General features: G+C 34.7%; 1 protein-coding gene across 5 annotated transcripts in view; it reads left to right on the plus strand.

Moving 5' to 3' along the window:
* Positions 1-1,498: 1,498 nt before the first annotated feature.
* LOC145683730 (uncharacterized) overlaps positions 1,499-26,707 on the plus strand; it is an 83,485-nt gene continuing 58,276 nt past the window's right edge. For all 5 annotated transcript variants that reach the window (XM_081755242.1, XM_081755243.1, XM_081755245.1 and 2 more), the window contains exons 1-3: positions 1,499-1,652; positions 11,386-11,617; positions 22,779-22,862. In XM_081755242.1, the coding sequence (XP_081611368.1) occupies positions 1,611-1,652; positions 11,386-11,617; positions 22,779-22,862 (358 nt within the window). In that variant the 5' untranslated portion in view covers positions 1,499-1,610. The remainder of the gene's footprint in view (positions 1,653-11,385; positions 11,618-22,778; positions 22,863-26,707) is intronic.

A 26,707-nucleotide genomic window follows, 5' to 3' on the forward strand; every position in this document is an offset into this window, starting at 1 on the left:
CCACTATGCTCTGAACGCCCCAAATATTGCTTTACTTCAATAAATTATTAACTCAAAAAAAAAACAACCAATTATGTAGGCTTACAGAAAATACTCTAAAGTTAGCACAACATGAAGTGTGCTTCAAACATTACTTTTCAAAAATGTATTATTTTAAAATAATTTTATTAGCATCAGTGTTTTGAAATAGTAATCAAATTTTGCAACAAAAATCTCACCCGCCTCGACGAAACGCCAGCTTGGCTCCTAAAGGCATAACTTTCAGAAGCGGTAACTCCGAAACGATTTGCTTTAGGGCTAAAATAACCGCACAACCGTATTTCTGGTAAAATTCTAGCCTTAAAACATGCAACATGACTCCCTTTGCATTTCAAATTTCGAATATCAAGCAAAGATGTTCGCCATGATGCTTGATAACACCATCTGATGTGTCAAACCACTTCCAAGTTTCATCATTCTCCCTTAACCCGTTTTTAACACACAAGGATGGTGAGGACTTTTGTTATGCCATGCATATTGATAGATTGTGTGAAATCTCCATAGTAGGAAGATTAAAAGCTTGTTACAACTAAGCAAGTACTTACGAGAGTCACTGGTAAGAAGTTGTAATAAAAGGGAGTCATGATATGAAATAAGTTGAGAATTACTAATCTATACTGAAATATTCGGTACCCAACACAGAGTAGTCTTAACAAGAATAAAATAGAGGAAATGATCGCTTGCAAGAGCAAAAAAGTCTTAATAAATACGTTATTACACGATTTTGAAATATGTTTAAAATCATGTTTTAAACTGTTCAAAATGTTTAAAACATGTTTTATTGTGTGTGTGTCAAGGATCTTATAAAATAGAGGATGTGCCCTAACAACCAAATCTTGAAGCCATACGTCACAGTTTCGCCACCCCTACTCTGCCCACTCCGCCCAATAGGATCTCAATGTTTTGAACCAACAATCATGGCGGAAACGAAAGTAGCCAATCAGACGATGGTAGAAACGAGAGTAGCCAATCAGACGTGCCGATGCTCGGTTGTTTTTTGGCTTCACCGATTTAATAGGATGAAGATACATATGAGCAGATCCTCTATTTATAACATCCTTGATGTGTGTTTTAAAACATGTTTAAAACATTTTGAACAGCCTTTTCATGTTTCAAACACATATTTTGTTCTTTTTTTTAAAAAAAATGAATTTGTTTCAACCCTGGTTACTATCACTATATGAAATTTCACCAACACGAACATATAATCTCATTCTACTTCTTACGGAATATTGAAGTGCGAAGATATAACATGTTTAACTTGGCAAATGTCATAGCGCTCATAGTGCCATTATATTATTTAAACAATGGATTAAATATTTATAGTACTACCGTACTTTTGAATGAATGTTATTTCAATAGACCGTAACAAAAATGTAATGAAATGAGTATTAAACAATGACTTGTGATCTCCAATTTAAACCTTTGAGAATTTATCATCAACTTCAGTTCCAATTGTTCTTGTATAAACGGTTGATGCAATATGATGTACATGAATATGTATTGTGATGAAAACATAACCGTTTCGAAAACAAAGTGTTAAAGCAAAAAAATGATTCCGTTTGCCTAAGATGAAGATTTTCTGGTCACTGCTCTGCCTTCTTATATTTCAGGTAATCTCTACTTAAAAGAATTTTACATGGTTATACAGAACTAGAAAAGTGATATCAAGTTTATAAGAAATGAACACAATACAGTATAATGAGCGAATGAATGTACAAAAGCTTCTAATTTCATATGCAGTAGTAAACAAAAGATAGCAGGATACGGTAAAAGTATCTTATATTAGGTGTTCAAAAATTAACATGTATTTTAGAATTATTCAGTATCTGATTAACGAAATGAAATGACCTGCACATTATTTTCCAATGTAGTTCTATGTCATTTCAAAACAATATTTCCAGGGCTCAGGAAGTATCATGATTGGAGAAAAGTATAACTTATTTCTAGACATGTTGGTTATTCATACACACTGTCAATAATTTCCTAATAAAAATGGAATTTATTTTATGGTAAAAATTAAGCAAGGATCCAAATATATGAATATTGCTGTGGGTGAGTTTCTCGTCGCAGGACACGTAGCAAAATTTAAACGCGGTCACCAACTTTGGAAGCTTATGCAGAAGTTATGTGACTGCGACTAATATTTCTTTGTATTCTGGCTTCAAAAGACAGGAAACTCTCCTATTACTCACATTTATAAATACGAGTACATATTTATCTATCGTTTCTACAATTCCCATATTAATTTCAAGATTTCTGTGAGAATAGTGTTGGATTTTTTTTTAAATATATGATTTCGAAAGGAATCTGATTGTCTTCACTGGTTGAGGTTTTTGGCCAAAAAGAAAGTTTCTCAGGTGATTATTTTCTCCCATAACGGTTTCTAAAATTACTTTAGCCTCTGAAAGACTCCTAGTTCCAATCTTCATTTTTAGTCTCACATATTTAATATTCGATTAAATTTTCATATAACGAATCGAAAGGAGCACCTATTACATCGTGTATTTGTCTAATGCACAATATTTACTTATTATTCCAAACACGAACAGCATTAATATTCCATCTAATATTTGAACGGCCATTAGTTTTAATAGTATTTCTAAAGGTTGTGTGATGTGACCTTTAATAAGTCAATTAATTTACTAGTTACAAGAGTAGATCTCTCTAATTTTCACTCAGACTTTGCAGTCAAATTTTTTGAGTAACGCTATTATTCACGATTATATTTATTAAAATACTTCAGTATCGTGCAATACAAATTTTATAGTTCGTTTCCTAGTTATGTTAATCATAATTTTTCATACTGTTATTATACTAATCAAGCCCACAAAGTCACGAATAAAAAAGAATGTGACATAGAACTAGTGCAAAATAGAAGTTTAGCGTTTCTTGAGATTGAAATTATAGAAATATCCTCAGTTTTTAGTTTTCCGTGTTCGCAAGAAATTACTTGAGAAAGAGCCATATTAAAGTATTAAATTGAAAAGTATTATACTCTGCATTGAGAAAAGGCAGTTGGAGTTGTATAACATTTGAGAACCAAACGTATTGTACTAACAAATGAAAGGTTTAGTCTAAAATAATATTGGTAAAATTAAATTAACACTTATCTCAGTCATAAATTGAAAATATATATTGACAGAGTTGTGTTAGGTTCTACATAACGTTCTTCGTACACATCAAGTAAAACTACACACGATATAAATGTAGATTATGATGTAACTCTGCCTATAGAATATTTCTAAGTTAGTAGGTTAAGGTAAGAAAATCACTTTTTATTTTCTATTGGCGAATACATACACATATCTGTTGTCTAATTAGTATGATACCTCCATATCAACCACAGGATTGTACTTTAATGCCAATGCAAGCAGGATTTAGATTATCCTATTAGAATCTTCTGTTATTTCCGAGAAGAAAGAGGATAAACGTCATTAGTTATCTCTCTGAGAGAAATTTCTCACAGGAACAAACCTGACGATGACTAAATCTGTGTTTGAAAAAAAAAACACTCTTAAAATTGGTCAGACAGTTTCAGATCGATCTAATAAACGATAAACAATAACATAGGATAATGTACACTTGCAGTATTATCACGCCAAATATCCTCTATATCGCTGATAGATTTATATCATTTTACCACCTTCCTTCCACAGAAATTGAACAGTGATTGTTTTATAATTAGTTGGTGCATCACGTTTCAATACTTACAATATTCAAATAGAAAATAAATTATACTTCCTACACTAATTTAATTCTATTGGACCAATATACCAGGACAGATATTAGACCAGTATAACTCATCTACACTACAATTCTAAAATGTTTGGAGATATCTTCTATGATTACATTAATAAAGAAAAGGTGAAAACCTAAAAGAAAATCAAGTTACATTCGACTATATGTCTTGCTTTAAATACATAAATATAAATTATAATATTATTCTGTATTACATTCAAGTAGCTTAAGTGGTAGAATGTTGGCTTCGTATTCGGAAGGTTGTAAGTTCGATTCACACTGCCGACCGTCCTGACTAGGATTTTCCTGTCCTACCAGGCAAATGCTGGGATGGTACCTACAAAACAGGCCCTGGCTGATAGGTTTCCCAAATCCTTTCCATTGTTGTTGTAGATATCCAGTATAAAATGGCCTCTGAGCTGTATCTGGTGATTGTTAAAATAAACAAATGAACAAAATATCCTCTATATGCGAAAATTTATTTAATATGACTATAAATGTTCTACCAATTTCTGTTAACCACATTTCAATTAACCTAATTCTACCCAATTCATGTCTTTCAACATTCAAAACACTAAGTTATTACTTTCCTGTAACTGCATTGGACTACTTAAACTTTGATTGATATTTTTTTAAAGTTAATTTTGGTACTGTTGGAAGCAAGAAGTTAGTTATTGGCGATGGCGAAAATAGTTTAATTTTAGCACATGCCGAGTTATTAAAAAAAAGAAGATGACTATAAAAATGGAGTGAACTAATAAAAAGATGGGTTGGATATGAAACATATTTTTGTTTGTTTAGACAAATGTATTTAAAGATGGTACATGGCATATGTTCTAAATGCTAATTCAAGGTCTGTGATTATAATAATAAGAAAAATAAAAAAGGTTTACAACTGGCGCAGTCGGTAGGATCAGTATTATACTATAACCATGTATATGAAACCATTATATGTAACGTTAAATTGTAACGAGTAGTTGGTAGAATGTTTGGTAGATACAGGAGCTGCGGTATCTGCAATAGGACATACTTCATCTGTATTAAACGGAAAACCAATAGAACCATTTCAAGGACGGCTAAATAATGCGGATGGTTCACCTATTAAAACTGTAGGTAAATCTACAGTTAAAGTTCAATATTTAAAATATGTTGGAGAATTGCCCATAATGGTAGTACAAAATGATATACTTCAACCCATATTAGGCAGAAGTTGGTTAGATGCAATGTATCCTCAATGGAGGATTCAATTATCGAATATGTTAAATAAATCGGAAGATATGAAACAGGTTGAGATGAATAAGGATACGTCAGTGATTACATTACAGAATCAATTATTAGTACAATTTAATGACGTATTTAATGGTTCAATTAATGTACCTATTAAGGAGTTTAAAGTATCAATACCGCTCAGACAAAATGTTACGCCTATTTTTAGAAAAGCCTATGATGTACCTTATTCTTTAAGAGAACCAGTTAAATCAGATCTGGATAAATTGTGTAAAGCAGGAGTAATAAAGAAGGTAGAACAATCTGATTGGGCTACTCCAATGGTAATCGTTAAAAAAAGGAATGGTACGGTTAGACTTTGCTTAGATTTTAAACGTACACTTAATCTGATAACTGAGAAAGTTAGCTATCCGCTTCCGAAAATAGAGGATTTACTTAATAGGTTAGCCTATGCCAATTGCTTTGTATTATTGGATTTAAAGCAGGCTTACCTACAGCTAGAAGTAGAAGAAAATTCCCAAAAATACTTAGTATTTAACACGCCATGGGGATTATATCAGCAGCATAGGCTACCTTTTGGTCTTAATTGTTCTGCTCAGATTTTTCAGGAATTTATGGATACAGCAGTACAAAATATGGAAGGAGTAGCTTGTTACTTGGATGATATTCTTATTTGGGGAGTTAACGTACAAGAGTGTTACCAGAGGACAGTGCAAGTACTAAATAAATTTCAAAGTCTAAATATACAGGTGAAAAGAATAAGAGTATATTTTTTGTAGATTCTTTAACATATTTAGGATACAATATTTCAAAACAAGGAATATTGCCTGCAAAGGATAAATTACAACCGATATTAGACACACCGTCTCCTGTAAATGTAACCCAGTTACAGTCTTTTTTGGGTGTGTTAAACTTTTACCACAGACATCTACCATCCTTGTCATCACACATTACCGAATTATATAGATTGTTAAAAAAAGGTGTACAATGGAAATGGACTAGTAAACAGGAGGAGGAATTTCGCTTAGCCAAAAGCATGTTACAAAAGGCAAGACTTTTACATCCTTTTGATGAGAATGCCAAAGTAGTTCTAATGACAGATTCTTCATCAGCTGGAGTCGGTGCTGTGTTATACAATGAAATAGGAGGACAATTAAAAACTGTAGCTTGTGCATCTGCTACCTTATCCGACGCTGAAAGGAAGTATTCACAATTTGAGAAAGAAGCTTTGGCAGTAATTTTTGGTGTACGTAAGTTTCATAAGTTTTTATTTGGTAGGAGTTTCAAAATTCTAACAGATTCTCAACCGGTTAAATGGATTTTTGGTTTGAAAGCTCCTCCTGATGGTGCTTCTCCGCGTATGCAAAGGTGGTTTCTTTTGTTAGAAAATTATGACTATGACATTATTTATAGTAAAACAGTGAAAGTTGCAGATCATTTATCTAGATTCCCATTAGATGTACCAACCGAAGAAGAATTAATAGCTCCAGATTATATCAGCGAGATCTCTACAAACATATTAAATAAGGAAGAAATAGAAGAAGAGTTACAAAAGGATTCTATGTTTATGCAAGTGGAACATTGGATGTTGAATGGTTGGCCTAAACGATTACCACCTTGTCTAGATTATAAAGAATACAAGGAATTATTTCGCAGAAGATTTCAATTAGAGCTACAAGATAATTACTTGTTTTGGAAAGGTAGATTAGTACTTCTTCCAAGAAGATTGAGGAATATTTATAAAGAAAGATTACACAGAGAGCATATAGGTAGTTTTGCTAGTATAACAATGGCCAAGGAGGAAGTATGGTGGCCCGATATGAATACAGATTTATATGGATATTTGCAAGACTGTGAAGTTTGTGCAACTATAGCTAATAACCCACCTAGGGTTAATTTTTGCTCATGGCCCAAAACAGACAAACCTTTTGAAAGAATACATATTGATCATTGTCAAATTTTTAGATTTTTCTTTTTAATAATGGTAGATACTTTCTCACATTTGATTAGAGTATAGAAGGTAGATTCTACTAATACATTAGCAACATTGGTTTGTTTAGAAGAATTATTTGGTTTGTTTGGATTTCCTAGAACCATTGTGACAAATAATGGTCCTCCTTTCAAAGGTCGAGAGTTTCAAGACTATTGCAAGAACAGAGGCATTAGATTAGTAACAACTCCACCATATTCTCCAGCAAGTAATGGAAGTGCCGAGAGAGCTGTACAATCTTTTAAGAAACTACTAAAAAAGAGATATATACAAAATGGATATAGGATTACTAAACAAAATGTAGTTAATTGGTTAAACGAAATCAATTATGCCCTGTTACATACTCCAACTAAAGTAACCAACTCTTCACCAGCTGCTTTAATTTTTTCGTTTAAACCTAGTACGTGGTATAATGTTTCACCGAGTATTTTTGACAGTAAAAGTAAAAAGCGTGATTATTGGAACCAACTCGAGTCAGATTTGTCTGAAGGAGAAACTATATGGGTAAGAAATTATAAAGGCGATCTACCTAAGTTTATTAAAGGTCGTTTTATACGATTGTTAGGTAGTAACGTTTTGGAAGTGTTAGTAAATGGAAATATTCGTAGAAATCAAAGAAACCAAGTGAGAATTCCTAAAGTGATGTTGAGTAAGAAAAATAAACCAATACAAGAGCCTTCAGTTACGACAGAAAATCAACGGAGTCAAAGGAATGACGGAGGATTTGCAGAACATACACGGCAGATTGTAAGCGACCGAAGATTACAGGATTACGAGCAAACTGGAAATAATAAAAGCTCTGTTATGTCTCAGGGGGAACCTAATGTTACTAATTATAGAAGGTCCCAAAGAATTAGAAGAGCTCCTGACAGATGGGGGTACGATTAATGATGGACGGGGGGAGGATTTGTTGGAAGCAAGAAGTTAGTTATTGGCGATGGCGAAAATAGTTTAATTTTAGCACATGCCGAGTTATTGAAAAAAGAAGATGACTATAAAAATGGAGTGAATTAATAAAAAGATGGGTTGGATATGAAACATATTTTTGTTTGTTTAGACAAATGTATTTAAAGATGGTACATGGCATATGTTCTAAATGTTAATTCAAGGTCTGTGATTATAATAATAAGAAAAATAAAAAAAGGTTTACAGGTACTTTTATAGCATCTCTTATTCTTTAACAAAAAGGCATCCCAACTAGTGGTAATGCTAGTTTATATTGAAACAGTCCACATATGAAACAGGGAAGTATTGCTAGGCGGGTAACCAGGAAATATCCCGGTGCTCACTGGAAGGTGATTTTTTTTGTTGGCCCTCCGCCTCATATCGTAATAGCAGTATATGTACAAAAAGACACACGCCACGCACTCCTAGCTTACTGGAGTAACGGAACGGAGAACGATAACACGTCGAGTACCGGTACCAGCAATAGTGTCAACTAATCTCAGACCAGTATTGCCAGCCCATCATGTAAAAATAGTCTTTCACATTTTTCGTAATTCAACGCTTGAAAAGTTCCTGATTTCCCACTTTACTTTATAATTTTCCTAACATTGAAGTATTCAGCTAAACTGAAATCTCAAATGATGCCATAACTTGAAACTAAATAATAATTTAAATTTTACAGCACGTATATTTTCCGTATAGAAAATATACAGGGCCAGATTAAGACCATTGAGGGCCCTAGAGCGGGAAAATACAAGGGAGCCTCATCAAAAACTTTTATAATGAGCCTACCCTCGATATGTTCAAAAGGGTCCATGAACTATATAGGAGTGACTCATGTCATGTTTTTTTTTTTTTTTTTTTTTTTTTTTTTAGATTTCTATAGTGAAAATGTTTTCAGTGATTTTTAAAATTTTTGGAGTCCCCTGGAGCAAAAAATGAAATTGATCAGAATTACATTCCTGGACTCCATTGTCTTATCGTGGGAGGGGGCTGTACGTACATTTGAGTGAGCCCCGTAGAAAGCACCTTCCTGGTGGGCCCATGGATTGCAGTACGGCCCTGCATGAAACCAGTAGTGATCGAGTACGATATTATATTTTCATTGTAGGTATAAAGCATTGAGTTTATGAACCATGATAGTATGTTATGAATAGACATGAAGATCTCTTATTACAGGTTTTAAACATAATTCAATTAAGACTTCGTTTTAGTTGCGGTTGTAAAGTGAAGCCCTTCTGAATATACATATATCATCAACCTATATTCATTACTGCAAACATACTCTGTCATCAAACTCAATACACTTGTCCTATTTTACTGCTGCCGGTTATGTGGTTTCATATTTCACTACTATATTTACCTATCTACAGTGGTGCTATTCTAACTTTTTAATATATATATATATATATATATATATATAGAGAGAGAGAGAGAGAGAGAGAGATCAATACTACAAGTGACAAGTAAAAGACTAACACAGCACCCTAATACAAGGTGGTGTGATGAAATTAGGTATCACTGCGAATATCTTGGAAACAAATTATCCAAGATAGATGGTTGTCAAAAAGTATTGGAAAGACCATAATCCAGCAATGGATCAACAATTGAAGCCAGGCGTTCCACAACAGCACAAGTCCACTTTTTTTTGGCACTATGTGAGTTATATATATTGTTATAATTGTCTAACTGAGCTCTATCGTTTGATATTCAAAACAACACAGGTTTCCGTATCTTACACTTGTTACTGACGTGTTGAGTTTCATTAGCACACAAATTCCATGGATCTGTGTTGTTCTGCAAAGCAAACATCCAAAGCTACCAAGGCCAGGGATATAGAAAATTATCTGTCCTCAACTTTACCTGCAAAACAAAATTACTTTCAGAGACTTTTGGACCACTATGGTAAAGATCAGACTCCCACTACTGAGAAATCAGGAAGTGAAGTGTGGAATTCTGATATAAGTAAACTAAAAGTTTTGTATTACATTATTATGAAAATAGAGACTGTGTTTATGCACAGTAACTTTGTTGTTTCATTTCCATACATTATTGCTTAAACATCAATATATTCCTTTCCCAAATCAGAGTTATAGTACCTAAAACAAATGTAACAGACAAATGAGTTCCATAACACAAGTCCAATATTTTCATTATTTTATAATAGAAAAAAAATTTTGTAATACTCGTTATTGTAATACTTGGTGAATTCAGCTAAGTGTAAGTATAGAAAAAGAAATCTGATTTCCAAGTTCACATTTCCAACAAATATTCAGATTTTTATTGATTTTCTCAATATCTCTTCAGCTAGACTTGTGTGGTTATGAAAGTCACGGCTTCAATTGTTGATTATGGTATGTATGCCTTTCAAACAAAAAGAACCCTCACTACTACACTCATGTGAATGATGTTCCCATTCTTGAAATGTGAACATGGGAGATTAAGAAATAAACGCTTATACCTTGTTGTAAGAGATCTTGGGCCTTATGCAGAGTTGTTGTGACGCATGATTAGTGCCATACTAAAACAGTTCGACTAACATATGTTTCCTGCAGTAGTCACACTTGTAGTATGACGCTAATCAGACGCCAGAACGACTCTTCATAAAACGGAATATGTTTAACCCTGTAGCTGTAAGATTTTTGAAAACAAAGATGGTTAAACTAAAATTTACTATTCCAGGGTATAACTGGGTAAAATATACTGTTATGTCTGGATCTAACAAACGGTTTGCGAACTCGAAATATTTCAAACAACCAGTTCTGGCGAACCAGCTCAATAGCACCACTGCCAATGTACCCAAACAGACAAAATTTGTCATACAAGTTGATACATTATAAGAAATTCAGAGTTAAGTTTTCCATTAATAAAATTATTTGATATAAATCATACGTTTTGCATGTCCGGGTATATATACTACAATCACTTAATATGTTGTGTTATTATAAATGAAATTATAAAATAAAATAATTCATAATTAATTTATTTTCTTCTTTGACGTTTAAGACGTCTATCAAACAAGTAAAAGACGACCTTGAAAAAATATAAAATCAGGATGCACAAAGTGATTTTCTAATAAAATATCTATCGTATTACACTTGGCGAAAAACAAGATTTACTAGTTTCCAAATAAGAATAGCTTTTAGTGACTGTTTCATACAGCTCACCTCATGTAAATGCACTAATTTTTAAGTACTATTGTATTCAGTTCAACGCCAAAGATTATAATTCCAATAACTGTTAATGCAATGAAACATTAAATTATAATTAAATATAAGAATATACGTGGCTATATATATATATATATATATATATATATATATATATATATATATATATATATATATATATATATATATATATATATAATAAGAAAATGAGTTGTTCGACATTTTCAAACATTGTTTTACTCTTGATAGAAATTTTGCGTTTTTGATTCGTAGTTGGCGCTATGCTACGCAAGATCTTATCGAAAACATTACACTTACCCACGACACCAACGTGGACCTCACTATCCACCACGTACTTGGGATTCAGGAGGGTCACGTTTCCCTTCACCATGGCTTGCCGACAAGGAAATGGTTCCTACAGTTATAGTAGATCCACGGAACCCATGGAAGATTCTCTATCCACGGTTGCAGTGGCCACTCAGAGAACCACCACCAAAAAAACCAAGTAAGTATATCAGCTTCTGTGATTTTATTTCAAGAAAACAATATTTTTCACTGTCTCACTGTAAAAATGGTCAACTCATGGTTCAACTTCAACACAGAGGCGGATCCAGGACCGACTTCTAGGGGGGGGGGTTGTCATACTGCTACTTAGAACTGCTTTTAAGAGCTTCAAACTCTGGAATGGGTTTTATTATATATATAAAATAAGAAAGTTTCCTCTTTTGGGGGGAATTGCCCCGATCGCTCTTCCCCCGCTGGATCCGCCACTGCTGCAACATTGCTGTCGGAAATGTTAAAACTCTTTATGTTTTCAATGTTTAGTTTATTCTTAAATGAAATAGATTTTCTCAGTTAATTATTTACGGCATTGCATTTTTAAGTTCTACTTCAGACAGATTTTCTTCTTAAAATGAAAAGAGAGAATGAAAATTAAATACCTAACGAAAAGATATCCGTAACACTTCAACCTCGGCGGTTGTACAGCGTGAAAGACAATTTTTCCTATCAACAGGCTATTTTTATATAGTGTCACTGTCTAACTTCTTCTTGGGGCCGCTGGTGGTTAAGTAGTAGAGTATTCACCTCTGGTGCATGGGGTCCTTGGTTCGATCCCAGAAAGTATCTAGTAAATTTTGTGGTGGACAAACACCATGTGCCTGGGTTTCCTTGGGGTTCTACCGTTTCCTCTCACTTTCTTCATTCCACAATTTGCTTCATCTCTCATCATCACCGTCTTCTTTAGCCTAGCCGGCATAACCGTGGGGCGTAAAACACAATTTCATTTCGTTTTCATTTTTGTAAGAGATCGAAGCATTTGCTTAAATGTATTTTTCCAATAGTGTTAGGCAGAAACCTGGAAAGATTATAATGCTTATCTTATCAAAAAAAAATCTGCCTATGGATCTTCTCGTGTTTTTTCTCGCAATTGGAACAAATGTTTACAAGTTGACTTCATTTACACATTTTAATTCAGCAGAGAAAATTAACTTCTGTTTCATTTAACTGTAACTATGCTCAATATCACATAAGTTTCTAAGGATAGATAGCGCCCAAGTTTGTGGAAGAAACTGGCACATTTCCAATATTCAACACGTTTATGAACGTTTAAGTTGTTAATATTAAAATGTATTAAATTAGAATATTTTTCTCTTTTTGATTTCAATTGTAATTGAACTAATAAAGAGATTCCATACATCTGTGAGCAGTGTATGTGAAGTAAAACTGATATGGAGAGTTATATTTCATTTACTGAGCTGTTTTCTTAATCTTCAAGGGGCTTTATTTATTTCTGGTTTAGCGTTCACCCCATAGACATTCTCTTGTACCACCACACACACTCTTCCTCATGGTTGAAGAAGTAGGTTAATTTTATTTATTTTTTACAACCAATGACCATCTCTTGACCCACCATGACTTATTTCTCCATGATTGAAGGACTAGGTTACTTTTAATTATATTTTGTTTTGGAGATTTTAATTTGTTTTGCGGTGGGAACTTGTGTGGTTAGGATCCCACGTTACTCCATAGATGCATGTCTCATATCACTTCGAAGGTGAAAGAACTCTTAAGGACTGAATATAATTTCTGGCCCTTGTTACTAGGGATTGCCACAAAGTTTCTGTTTTGGCGGAACTGGTTCCGCGAGGAACCGGTTCTTGAAGATCCGATTTTTAAACCGGTTTCGGAACAGGTTCCAGACTTGGATCCGGTAACCCGATTCCACAACTGTATCTTAGAAACCGGTACCAGACCTGGATCCGAAAACCCGGTTCCGGACTTGGATCCGAAAGCCCTCAAAGAACCGTAAAGGAGGCAAAAGATTACCTTCAAAACACTGCAAAAAGGACCACATGCTTGTGCTCTCCCGCCCAGACCCGCTTGTGCCTCCCAAAAAAACAATTTGGTCCACTAGTGGGTGTTTAGGTAAACGAGTTTGCCAATTTGCCTGTTTAGCCAATGAGTTTGCCAGTTACAGTTTGTTTAGGCAAATGAGAGAAGGGGCCGCCGCCTGGGCGCCTGCCTATCGCTTCCACCATTTCATCTAGCACACTGTTCACAGCCTGCCAGCAGCTCGGGTTTAGCGTAGGGATGGCCACCGGAACCGGTTCCAGACCTTGATCCAAAAACCCGGGTCCAGAACCGGATCTTAGGAACCGGTTTCAGACCTGAATCCGAAAAACTGGTTCCGGAACCGGATTTTCTAGAACCGGATCCGTTCAGAGCCGAAAACCGGTTCCGCCAGGAATCGGTTCTGGCCATCCCTACTTGTTACTTCATGTTTTATACCATCTCTTAGCTGCTGAAAGAATGTTGGAGGCCTGAATACCTAGGCTGGAGCATCGGTGCTGAAAGGTCGTTTTACGGGGACAGAATTAATATATGGATGAAGTTATCAACCTGAGAGCGAATCCCTCGAACAGGGGAAAGTACATGAGTCTTAAATAACGTGTTGTTGGTTTGATATATTGAATCTCTTTTCAAAGGTGAATGCATAGGCACTGAGGAGATAGGTCTCTAAACGGTTTTCACTATTGCTTGTCGTGCAACCATATTACACGCGTCATTACTAATGTTTAGAGTTCGTAGTACTATCACTGTTAGGATTTAAGTAGTTTAATGTCCCACGTTTATGCACCAAGAATAAGGAAAAGGTGATGATTAGACGTGCGGTAATGGTGAAAGGAAATAAGAAATAATTTTTAAAAATATGATTGAGATTGAGTGAGACTGATTGACACGGGGCAGGTAGTATAGAGCTAGTAACTTAGCTTTATAGGCATGATATAAAGAAAACTAATTTATTATAATTATGCATAACAAAGTGAATATAAATATAACCATCACCAAGGTGCCTATAAAATGGATAATAGCATCATGATTTCTTAAGAGGTTCACATTCTCGCTTGCATGTTAAGACTCTCTAATGTGGATTTCACTAAGGTTCAGAGTTCTTGTGAGCGTACTTACAATATTATGGTGTCCATCGCAACCAGAATCTGCACAGCACTTTTCCGAAGTCACTGATCCCGTCTCGAGTAAGCGCGAGTAGTCACTAGGAGGCGAGTGGTTGATAGATCTTTGAAAGATTTAACTAAATTGTCTAGTAGTTCCCTTGCACTTTCATTTCTACTTTTCGCGGAACTGAAAGTTGAAACTAGGATTGTTTGTGAAACGATTTTCGTTTTCACTTTTCTAAAACCATCCGCGTTACAAACAAAACATGTTGTCACTTCTATTTTAAAACGATTTCACTCTCCTATATTATCTTTGATACTTGGAGATGATCTGTTTACTATATATTTTATTTATTTTTTTTTAAATCTCAAAATGAGGAATGTCTTAATCCTCGGCTCAAAAAAATGTCTGTCATCTGTTCTTATGAACCAGTGACTTTTAAATCTCAAAATAAAGCACTAATGGGTGTATCACATTGGAAAAAACACTGATATACGAAGAAAGTCCATGTAAAAGTTGAGAAGGCTGCAAACTGGAATGCCGTGGGGTAGTGCTGGTTGCATATCAAACTGGAGCAGTGAAAGCAGGGCTGGCTGCATCCCTTTGGATTCTTCAGGAAATTGAAGGTGCTGGAAGCATGGCTCTCTCTGGTTTCTGCAGGAACTGGAAGTCGCTGGAAGCAGGGCTCACTGCAAGGCGCACGAGCGGAGTGAAAGCAAACCTTGAAAATGGATATTGGTACGGAAACTGTAGTGAATGAAAATTTACTTATCACGACAGCCATGTTGGATTCCACGATACTTAATATCACTCAATCCTTTTTAAATAGAAGGGCTACATTTGCCGTATTATAGTCTAAAATAGTCCAGCAAACGAGTATTTGAGTTCATTTTTGAACTTCCGTCCGTCGTTAGCGAGACAGTATGTGCCCTGCACAGATATAGGTGGAAAATTTCAAGCATAAAAAACTTCTAACTTAAAATCTTTTCATTTCCATTATTAAGCTTTGAAGTGGAAAGAAAATCCCTTAACTTTTCATTAATTACATTAGATAATTAACAATTTTGAAGGTAAACTAATTAGTAGTTGTTTCTGCTGCAATAAACTTTTAATTAAGCATAACGCTTGAATTGATATGGCATGTTTCTCATACGTTAAAGTGAAATATGTAATATTTGATTCTGAGTCAATTTTTAACTATCTTGTTCCCTTAAACTTTTTTCATTTAATATCATCACTGTCTTCCTTACCGTCAATGCATAATCATCAAACTAAAAGTATGATAGCTATGAGCTAAACTTACTCTCACTTAAATATTTATGACAATGAATGAACGAGGTTTTATTCCTTAGTGACAGGAGATGATTCAAAGTGATATGGATTCACTCCAGGAATTAGGTTTCTGGGCTTTCATCATCTATGGCCGTGTTGGCCCATCACTGTGTGGGATAACTTCCCTCGGCGAGTGATCACACTACCCAAGGAAATGGGGAAAGAAAGAGGCGGTCTGGGGCCATTATGCTAAGTACTATCCCGGAATTTGTTTCGTATGAATGAAGAAAACCTAAAATACCTCAATTAAGATGCCTAGCAGGAAAATGTTTACATTTTTTCGACTAAACTTCCCCATCGCGAATCGAACCCTAGACTCCTCGAACCAAAGGCGAGAGCGTTAGGGAGCGCACTATGATGGAGCATTTCAAAAATGTAAAGATTTTCATAAAATAAACTGCAAATCGATGACATTACTATAACAAAAGATATGTTTGTAAGTTTCGATCCAGTTCGGAGCTTTTGAGATTAGAATCCAACGTTAAGTTGGAGACTTAAATCTCTATATTATAAGCAATGTCTTCAAGTGAGTTATGTGATACATATAAGCATTTCTCAGCGCTATAATCAGAATTCTCTCGTTTCCTTCCACATTCTTCATTCTACCACTTAACTTTGAACTGCACCTCCTCAACCCGTAGATGAGATAGTCAGGAAAATGGCGATACTTATAATTTATATGTAAACATTTATCAAATTTGGCCCGGCATCAAAGGAGTCGCCACCCTCGCGCGTAACGGCTTGGGAACTTCAGAAGGTATCCAGATTCAATATGTATATACATATATATGATTTTTGATCAAAGACAGACATAGAAAACAAATAAAACATAAGATACACATGCAGTTTTATCGTCTATTGCAAAAATATATTACATGAAATAATAACAATAACAGTTAGTCAACATGCTGAATTAGAATGAGTATGTAATCCATGCATTTGGTTTATCGATTGGATAACTTGCTTGTTCGTATCTTGCTCCAATGTTCCCATGACATCTCGATAGCTATACATTTCTGTTCATAAATACTGCTTAGTATTATTATTTGCACAGAACAATTACTCATCTCCGCCATTTTATAAATAATATTCTTCCTCTCGTAGTAAAACGTTCATCATCATCATCATCATAAATATTTATCGTATTTTTATCTTCTTACTAGTATATATCTATCTACATACGTACATATATTATAATCATACTTCATTTATAGTTTTTTTATATATTTTTAATCATTTTACATAATCAAATAGCATAGATAACTTTTGGGGGATTTAAGTACTCCATTAAAATTAATAATAATAATAGTTCTGTATTAAAATAAATATACTATCATGATGTTATTTCAAGTGATAAACTGATTTGTTATCATATATGGAACATGGTAAATATTACGTTAGTGTGCAGAAATTAGAGTATATTTTTCATCAATAGAATCCAAATAATGAAACTAGATACATGAAATTTAGAAAACTTATTTAATTTTGAATAATTTTGAATTTAATTAATCCATTTTATTGGCAGTGGCAGCACGTTTATGGAGAATAGGGAGAGGGAAGTCTCTCCCGACCTGAACTTTAGATTACAACTGCATTTTTATTTGGATTACTCTTCTAGGAAACATTTAACTTTTCTTTATTTACTACGATTACCTGGAATATTTATCCTTTCTTTCCAGCACTTTTCAGCAGATTTTCAATATGTATATCAATTTAATCACTTTTCATGTACAAATTCTTAATTCATTCCATAATGTTCTAGATTAGTACATTTAGTTTGTTTATTATTTTCGATTAGAAAAAATCTAAATCAAGAATTATATCTTCTGATACGGACCGATGTCCACACTGCTACATACAATTTAGAAAATCTGTAATGCGGTGCTGATGCACAATAGCGGGGCATTACAACTTATCATCCAAATCTTCTCCCTTAGCCTCAATGTGTTGGTCACGGGACGTAAAACTAAAAATGTGAGCTATGTACTGAACATACGAGGTTTGTTCAAAATTTATCGAAGCTTATTATTTTCCCGCGTAAATCAATGAAGCGAGGGATACTTTCTTCATTGTAGATATAGGGGAGACACTCATGCGCAGTCGTGAACTTTTCCCGTCCGCAGAAATCTTCAGTCACTGGCAGTCGGCCAACGAATAAAGACGCATAGTGAGCAGTCGTCTGATTTCAGTTTTTTTTTTTGTAAAATGGCAGAAAATCTTGAGCAGCTGTATTGCATCAAATTTTGCCAAAAACTTGACGATACCCAAACGGGAAACCATTCAATCGGATCGGTATATTTAATTTTAAACGAGAATTTGAGCATGAGGAGAGTGTCCGCGAAATTTGATTTAGGTTTTCAACGCCAAACACAACATTCCTGTGTGTCGTCAGGCTTCCTCCTCGCCCGACATGGCTCCGTGTGACTTTTGGTTATTTCCCAAACTGAAAATATCATTAAAAGGGACTCTATTTGAGTCAAGAGAAGACATCATGCGAAATGCAACAGCATGGTTGCTCACCATTCCAAAAACTGCGTTCTAGAAATGTTTCCAACAATGATGAGAGTGCTGGGAGAAGTGCATGCATTACCAAAGAGACTACTTTGAAAAAGATTAATGTTTCGAATTTCCAAATCAATAAATGTTTTTTTTTTTTTTTTGTGCCAAAAAAGGTTCAATACCTTTTAAACATACCTCGTACAATGAGTTAAAAAATGTGTGTGAGAGCTCATAATGTAACCACGCTCTGTGAGAGCTGATAAAGCTGAGTAGTAAATTGGTCTCCTCTCTTTAAGACAATATGGGATAATAGAAGCTTTTCCACATAGACGAACACTAGAATAGCGTTTGGAGATTCCAGATGGGAAGAGGACATTCTCAAAACCTGGTCGAAATGGGAAAGAATTATGCAAAAATCGAAACACGGAGGGATGAAATATATAAAATCTAATTTGTCGCCTAACCTCATTTCTACAACTCCAGTACTCCAATTATATTACATTTTACATATTATTATTTCCTTCGTCTAAACCTGCCATTGGTTCCTGACATTTCACAATTCTTATGACTAAAATTATTCCTGGCTGAAAAGCATATAAAGGGAAATAAAATTAACAGACTTTCCATTTATGTAATACGAATCGAGGTTCAAATCAAGCTAAGATGGTAGAACTAATAATTTCACCATATTAAATTACTCTACTTAAATGATGCACGTAAACAAGTCCAAAAATATATTTTTACTCTTTGTTTTTTTAAAACTTTTTTATTTTCGTAATAAACAAATGGAAACCTCACCAGCGTTTATCTCTGTAAACTCGTTCGGCCATTTATTCAAAGGCGTAAGGAATGAACCCTCTGTACAGGACCAAGAAGGTAATTTCAGATTTAGCGGCACTTTTCTAACACCAGGATAAGATATGAGATGTACATCTAAAACTTAATAAATGTTAAACGATTTGAACCAGTTAAGCTTTTGCAGCAAACTGAACCCAGCCCTTTTAATCTAAGGTAATACCAGACATATTAGTCCTACTTAACAAACGATGTTAACAAGAAACGGACATGAACCTGTTTTTCCCCACATACAACTTTTTCCCTCATATCTATTCCGTCTATCAATACAAAACTTGGTACACCCATTTCCTAATCCAAATAGTACTTTTAGAGATACATTTGGATTGTGTGATTTTATCCGAGACCACTCCAGAGGTGTCCAAAGTTGATGCTAGGGATTTCTGGAGGGAATTTCCCCGACATTCTTTTAATTTTTCCTGTTCGAGTACATTATGGGTCCCAATACTTAGCACCTCTGGAAAGCTAGTTTCATGCTGAAGAAAATGACTTTCTAATGAACAGTGTTGATGCAGTAGTTATTTCACTGCGAGTCTACGATTTTCTTTATACTAACAGGGTTAATGGGCCCCAGGGACTTACTCCGTTTCCCACGGTATATAATTTTTTGTGCATGAACATATCTTTGGTATGTTTATCGAATGGACTAGGTTTGATTCGGATGTCCGGATGACAGGTTCATTTCCGTTCCTTGTAAGCTCTCCCGTTCTCCCTCTTTGCCTTTCAACTCTGGCAAGAACACGAAAAAAGTAATTTTAGCTAGCGATGCTTTTAACAAAAAGATTATTTTCCTCTTTGACGATAGGCTGTAAACATCAAACTAATGACTTCCCTTCCGTTTATCACATTCTCATCTCATTAATTATATGAGTATTTTAATGCATTGCCACTTTACAACTTCAACGAAACAGCCATTGAAACACTCATGTGTTGCTCTCAACATCACAATGTTAGTCAAACATAATTTCTTTCTGTAGAACAGCAAATCTTGATTTCTTTTTTATTCTGCTCCATTACTCCATGTGAACCGGTAAGCAGATCAAACAAAACTAATTTGTCTTTTTTAACCTTCTTTTATAAAACATTCAGTTAAACGATTTCTGCGTAGCGAAAACATAATTCCATTACAGTAGATAGAGTGAGTAGGGAGTTGTACTTATCTCCTCGCCGACGTTTCATTCGCCTTTGAAAGGTGATTTATTATACCAAATCAACAATATGTTATTTAATACTCGTGTACTCACTTCATTTCATCTAACCACCAATTTGTGTACTCATGAACCGACCGAGGCTTAAACCCAAGTTTTCAAGTCTCAAGCATTGTCTTAGCTCCGACGGGATATGAGACCTTAACATGCGTTCCTCGGGTATGAAACCAAAGTTTCCTACCGAAAAAATAATTAAAATTAGCTTAGTCTTTCTACCATGGAGAAGGGATGTAAAGTAGACCAAGAGACGGATCTGCCAAAGTTTAAAAAAAGATAACATGTCTTTCTACCATAGGAGAGATGCCTTGTGAGCCAACAAAGGGCCAGTGGCTGTCAAAAATAACTAACGTTAAGCTTTCTACTATGAGGGATAGGTGTGTGGTGAGGCAAGAAAGGTAGGGTTGTCATACGTTCGTATTTTGTACGGATGTTTGTATTTTTAGGTCCGTGTCCGTATCATACAAAACATGAAATGGGAAAATGTCCATATTTGGCAGGTTTTGGAGCTGCCCGAAAATCCATCGCCCGAAACGCCAAAATCTTAGTCGAATTTATTTTTTTATTATAGACATTACTGGCTACACTGTTATCCTGACAGATCAGAACCGCCGTATAATACTAAGTTATTTTGAAAAAAAAACTATACTACAACCTAATTATATGTAATAGTTTTTGATTTTTGATGCAATGTTTGTTAGTTTTTATTTTATTTTATTTTTTTAAACTTTGGTAACCCTGGTGTGATAAAGGCAAATAACGAAGTTACTAATGAGTTGAGTTGATTTTGAGCTTAACGTCCCTTTCAGTAGGGAGGTTATGTGAGATGTGGACCAACTAATTGCTGTGGAATCCGAAACACATGATCTCCCGCCGGGAATCGAACCCGAGTCTCCCACGCCAAAGGCGCATACGATAACTACTTAGCCACGAAGTAGTTCCCCGAACTTACTAAATTAATGTAAAAGAACTGTGTTTTCATCATACAGCTCATATTTTAGTTACTATTAATAATGTAGGTTATCTTTCTAAAAAGTATCATTTTACCATTCCAGGGTTTTTTTGGTTAGATTTGATATACGTAATCTAATGGCATGATTTATATTTTTGTTAATGAAAGAAATGATAAAAAATGTTAGTTTCCAATAGTGTGTTAAATATTACTTAAACAATTGTGTGATAACCTAAAGATGTGATTTTTAGGTAAGAAATTTGAAAACATTTATTCTGTGTTTGGCTTGCTCTAGAGAGACAATTAGAAAAACTACTTAATTGTTAATTTTGTTTATTGAAAGAAATTATTTTTAATTTTAAACACAAACTAATTTATTGGCCGTTGTAGTTACAGATAGTTTAGTGGATTACAGTAACATATCTTATCCCCTCACGGGATACCGACTTTGCTACCCAAATCCACAGCTTATAAATTAGAGAGAAGAGAGAAAATGACTTACGCTGCAGGTTTCAGTCCCATACTCCAGGAAGGCCAGATCTTCAAACACTTTGTATCTGGGAGATTAGCTGCAAAGAGCGGCGATGAGAGTGAGATGCACCCGCTGCTCCCACCCACCTTTTTATTTGGAATTTTATCTTCGTTTTTCCCTTTTATTTAGTTACTAAAAAACACTTTAATAGTCATTTATCTGAAGGTTGGGTGTTAGCATGCAGGGTCAGGTTCTATTTGGTTGCATACTGGTTTCCATCATTTTTAGTCATTTCCATATCTTAAACTATTTTTAACACTTAAAAGTAACAAAGAAAAAAAATTGTTTGTCCTTCCTGGCGGGTACGTGACATAAGGCTTGTCCGTATTTTGGATCAAAAAATATGGCAACCCTAAAGAAAGGGGTCAAAGAATACCAGAAATAGAGTCAAGACGGGGGTTAATCTGAACCAAATAATAAATAAAATTACGTAATCCTTCTATCACAGAAGAAGTGTGTGGTGGATTAACAGGTGAGTAAATGGATACCAAAAATATGCCACTTGAGTAGACAGTGGATAGAAAAAATAAATAAAAGCAATCTAGTACTTATACCATGAAGAGAAATGTATAGTTGGCCAAGAGAGGGTTCTATGGTTAAGTTAACGATACCCAAAAATACGTCTGTACAAGGATACGAAAAGCGATGAGTAAGTGAAATATAACACCCAATAATCGTTTTAGAATACAGTGACAGGATATTACTACCAGCGTAGAGATTAAGAAATGAATTACTACTAACATTATTTGTCAAATCAATTAATATATATAATAAATATGTTACTGTCTAGCAAAACTTACGCTGTTATAATATAATATTTTTGTTACTACAGATTACAATACATATAAGTTAAATTACAATGACCTGAAGACTCGGGGACGTGGCGAATATGGCGATAGAGACGAAAGTGAAGAAGGTAAGATTACAAGGATTATTAGTATAATTAACTTCATAATTAAAGATTTCAGAAAATTATTTATTATATTATTTAGTATTTACTTATTCTGGCAATTTCTATAAATATTTTTATTTTCCACCCCTTGAGGATTATTATTTAATAACCAAAAAATGAAATCTGGACCTTAGCTCATTTATATAACAATATATTAAAATGTAATCGCTTTAGTCTTGAGATGAATATGGTAACTTTTTGATTTTATTGGGCAAATATCTATTCAATCGGCTGACATAATAGATGGCAGTGGCGGATCTAAGGGGGTGATCGGTGTGATTCCCCCCAGAAGGAAAAATTTTCTTATTTTATATATAAATAAAACCCATCCCAGAGTTTGGAGTTCTTAATAGTATCTCTAAGTATCAGTATTACAACCCACTGCCCCCCCTCAAAAAGTCGTACTGGATCCGCCGCTGATAGATGGGAGGTTAGAAGATCAATTTGGATCCGGAAAGGAAAAGCCAACAGATATGCTACTGGATTGATGAGAATTGTATCAGAAGGAATTCTTGATGTAAAGGAAGAAATGTGTTTGTGTTTCATCCAGTGATGTGCCGTAAACTATAATTTTACGTCTACGCGATTGTCTACTGTAATCTATACGTAATCTACATTACACCTTGTCCCGTGTAGACTATGTAGACAACCACTATCAAATGTAAGGAAGAATTTCGTTGCTCGTTTGTTCATATTTCCTCATTCAGTCGTTTTGCTTCGGTGCAGCGAAAGATTAGGGAAGCGACTAACAGAAAAAGTAGAGGGAATTATTTAATCTGTATATTTACTCTGCTCTGCACATATCACTTCCTTAGATTTTCCACTTCAAGCACTGCTTTTATAATGAAACTTACCAAACTAATTCTCACCTGTGGGCTTTCGGTCTTGAAGCTGTTGTATTTGCCAATATTTTCTTGCGTATTTTACAAAATGCATAATATTTTTCATTTTCCTTCATCAAGACGAAACTAAGTATTCGAAAATTACTATTCGCTGGTCTAGGAATTTTATTTTGTACGCAATTTCGCAAGGTAACAACAAAAGAAAGCTCCTTTATTGTCCACGACGCTATATTAAATTACGTGTTGTTGACATATTCTACATAGTCTACGTTGTTTACATTGTCTACGCATAGTTGACACGTAAACGTAAACTATCGTTTTTCACGCCTAGACGCACATCTCTGGTTTCATCGACTGGCGAAAAGCTTTCGATCGGATCAATTAGACGAAACTTCTGAAAATACTTAAAGAAATCGGAGTCAACTCGAGAGATCGACGACTCATTCAAAACCTGTACACAGGACAGAGAGTGAGGCTGCGCTTGAATAAAGCAGAAACCAATATTGTGGAGATTGGAAGAAGAGTCAGACAAGGATGTAGTTCGTCTCCCCAATTATTCAATATTTGAAGTGAATGTTTAATGAAAGAAGCATTAACTGGAATTGGAGATTTCAAGATTAGAGGGCATATCATTAACAAGATCAGGTATGCAGATGATACGGTCATAATAGCTAACACCAAAGGAGGACTAGAGGAGATGATTGACAAAATAGTTGACACCGGAAAACTGTATGGAATGGAAATTAACATAGAAAAGTCGAAAGTCATGAGAATATCCCGTGGAAACACACCCTTACGGATCTGAGTAGAAGAAAGAGAATTTGAGGTCGATAATTTCAAGTATTTGGGAAGCATTTTGACGAGAGACGCTTACTGCACTAAAAAGATCAGGTCAAGAATTGCCATAGCTAAAAAAAAAAGCATTCAAGAAGGAAAGGTCACTCTTAACTAGCAGGATTATTAACATATTGGACTTAAGAAGAAGTTGGTCAAGTAATATATATGGAGCATTGGACTGTATGAATCAGAGACTTGAACATTACGAAAGTTAAGAGAAGAAATACTTGCAGAGCTTCGAAATATGGTGCTGGAGGAAGATGAAGATAAAAAGGACAGAGAGAGCAACAAACGAAGATGTTTTAAAACGGATAAGGGAGAAGAAAACACTTCTAGCCACCATCCTTCATAGAAAGGCTAATTGGTTTGGACACATCTTGCGAAGAAATTGTTTTCTTCACACCGCCATAGAAGGAAAGGTAGAAGGGAAGCGTGGGATAGGAAGAAGAAGAACACAGCTGATCTATGATTTGAAAGATAGGAGAAAATATTGCTAGTTAAAAGACTAAGCTGAAGATCGACAAAAGTGAAAGAAACATTTTCAGGCCCAAATCTAAAATTAAAAAAAAAAAAACTCCTCATTAGTGCCAGGACCTGCCGAAAGACAGAATACTACTACTACTACTACTACTACTACTAATAATAATAATAATAATAATAATAATAATAATATGAATTTAGCTGTTGAGTAGACATGACAAATGCGAGAACATACGCATTTCCATTTCAAGAACTTATAGCAGAAACGGTAGTCAATTTCATTGTAACAAAGTTTTAAAGAATACAAAGTATTCACTCACTTTCTATATATATTCCTAATATTCTTAGGTAAATCAATAATAATCATCTTTCCTTCTATAGCGGTATGACGAAGGCAGTTTCTTCGCAACATGTATCCAATCCAATTGGCCTTTCTAGAAGGGTGCTCTCTGAAAACGTCATCTCCTTCCCTATTCGTTTTAAAACGTCTTCGTTAGTTACTTTCTGTGTCTATCTTTTCCGTCTTCCTCCTCCAACATCACATTTCGAAGCTCTCTATATTTCTTCTCTAACTTCTATAATGTCCAAGTCTTCTGTAATGAACCATATAGTCCAATACTCCATATATACCAGTTGACCAACTTCTTCCTTAGTCTAATATTATGTCTGCTAATTAAGAGTGATTTTTTCTTGTTGAATGTTTCTTTGGCTATGACAATTCTTGACCTGATTTCTTTCGTGTAGCAAGCGTCTCTCGTCAAAATACTTCATGCATGTTACAAACAAGCATTCCTTCTGAGTATGAATAGTTTCAAACAATTTGAATGGCTTTGGTTAAAGATTGATCGTTGATAGAGGTCTTTGTTTCATGAGGATGGTAGGTGAAAAGCTATCTTACATCTCAGCATTGATTTGTACAGACCTTTTGTAAAGTGGAAGTAATAGCTTTTCATTTTGGTAAAAGTAGTTGTATAATTTTTTTTAAGTTTGTGGTTATCATTGGTTATATCCTTGAGAATTCTGTCCAAAAGGCTGTCTTACAAGAGCCACTTTATAAGGTTAAACAAATTCGTAATGAGAGATATTTCGCATTTTTAAACAATCATTTCTCAATAGATGTTACAAGTGTTGCATCGCCATACATAGAGTCGGCATTGCAATGAAGGCAACCTAATATAGTAAGAAAATCGTTGCCCTACAGATCGGGGATGTTGTCTCCACCACCAGCCTTTATGAAAAGCTGGAAACATTAATAATTAAATTGTATAATTCTTTCATGTAACGCAAAAGATACTAAAGTCGGGATGTAGCTTTGACAGGGTTAATATTGTAATAATAAATGAAATACACGAAATACAGATCTCAAAAGATGCAGCAGAATTTGGGTAGGTAAACTAGCATGTTAGGTCTGTAAAATAGTAATGGTTTGTAATGTAAAGTCCCTTCAATGTGTCAGCTGATTACAATACCTTCAAGTATCGAAGTAGCTCCATGACCTGTCGTCTAACGATGTTTTCTCCGTCAAAATCTTATTCACACTTCCTCGACAAACTCGGTGTTCGTGATTTTATTCAAAGGATGGTTTTACAAAACCCAACCCCTTTTCTTCTTCTGTCCATAAAAGGTAACAAAACTTCAATGTTCGGGAAC

This window comes from Thermobia domestica, chromosome 4, assembly GCF_964235325.1.
Source record: "Thermobia domestica chromosome 4, izTheDome1.hap1.1, whole genome shotgun sequence".
NCBI lineage: Eukaryota > Metazoa > Arthropoda > Insecta > Zygentoma > Lepismatidae > Thermobia > Thermobia domestica.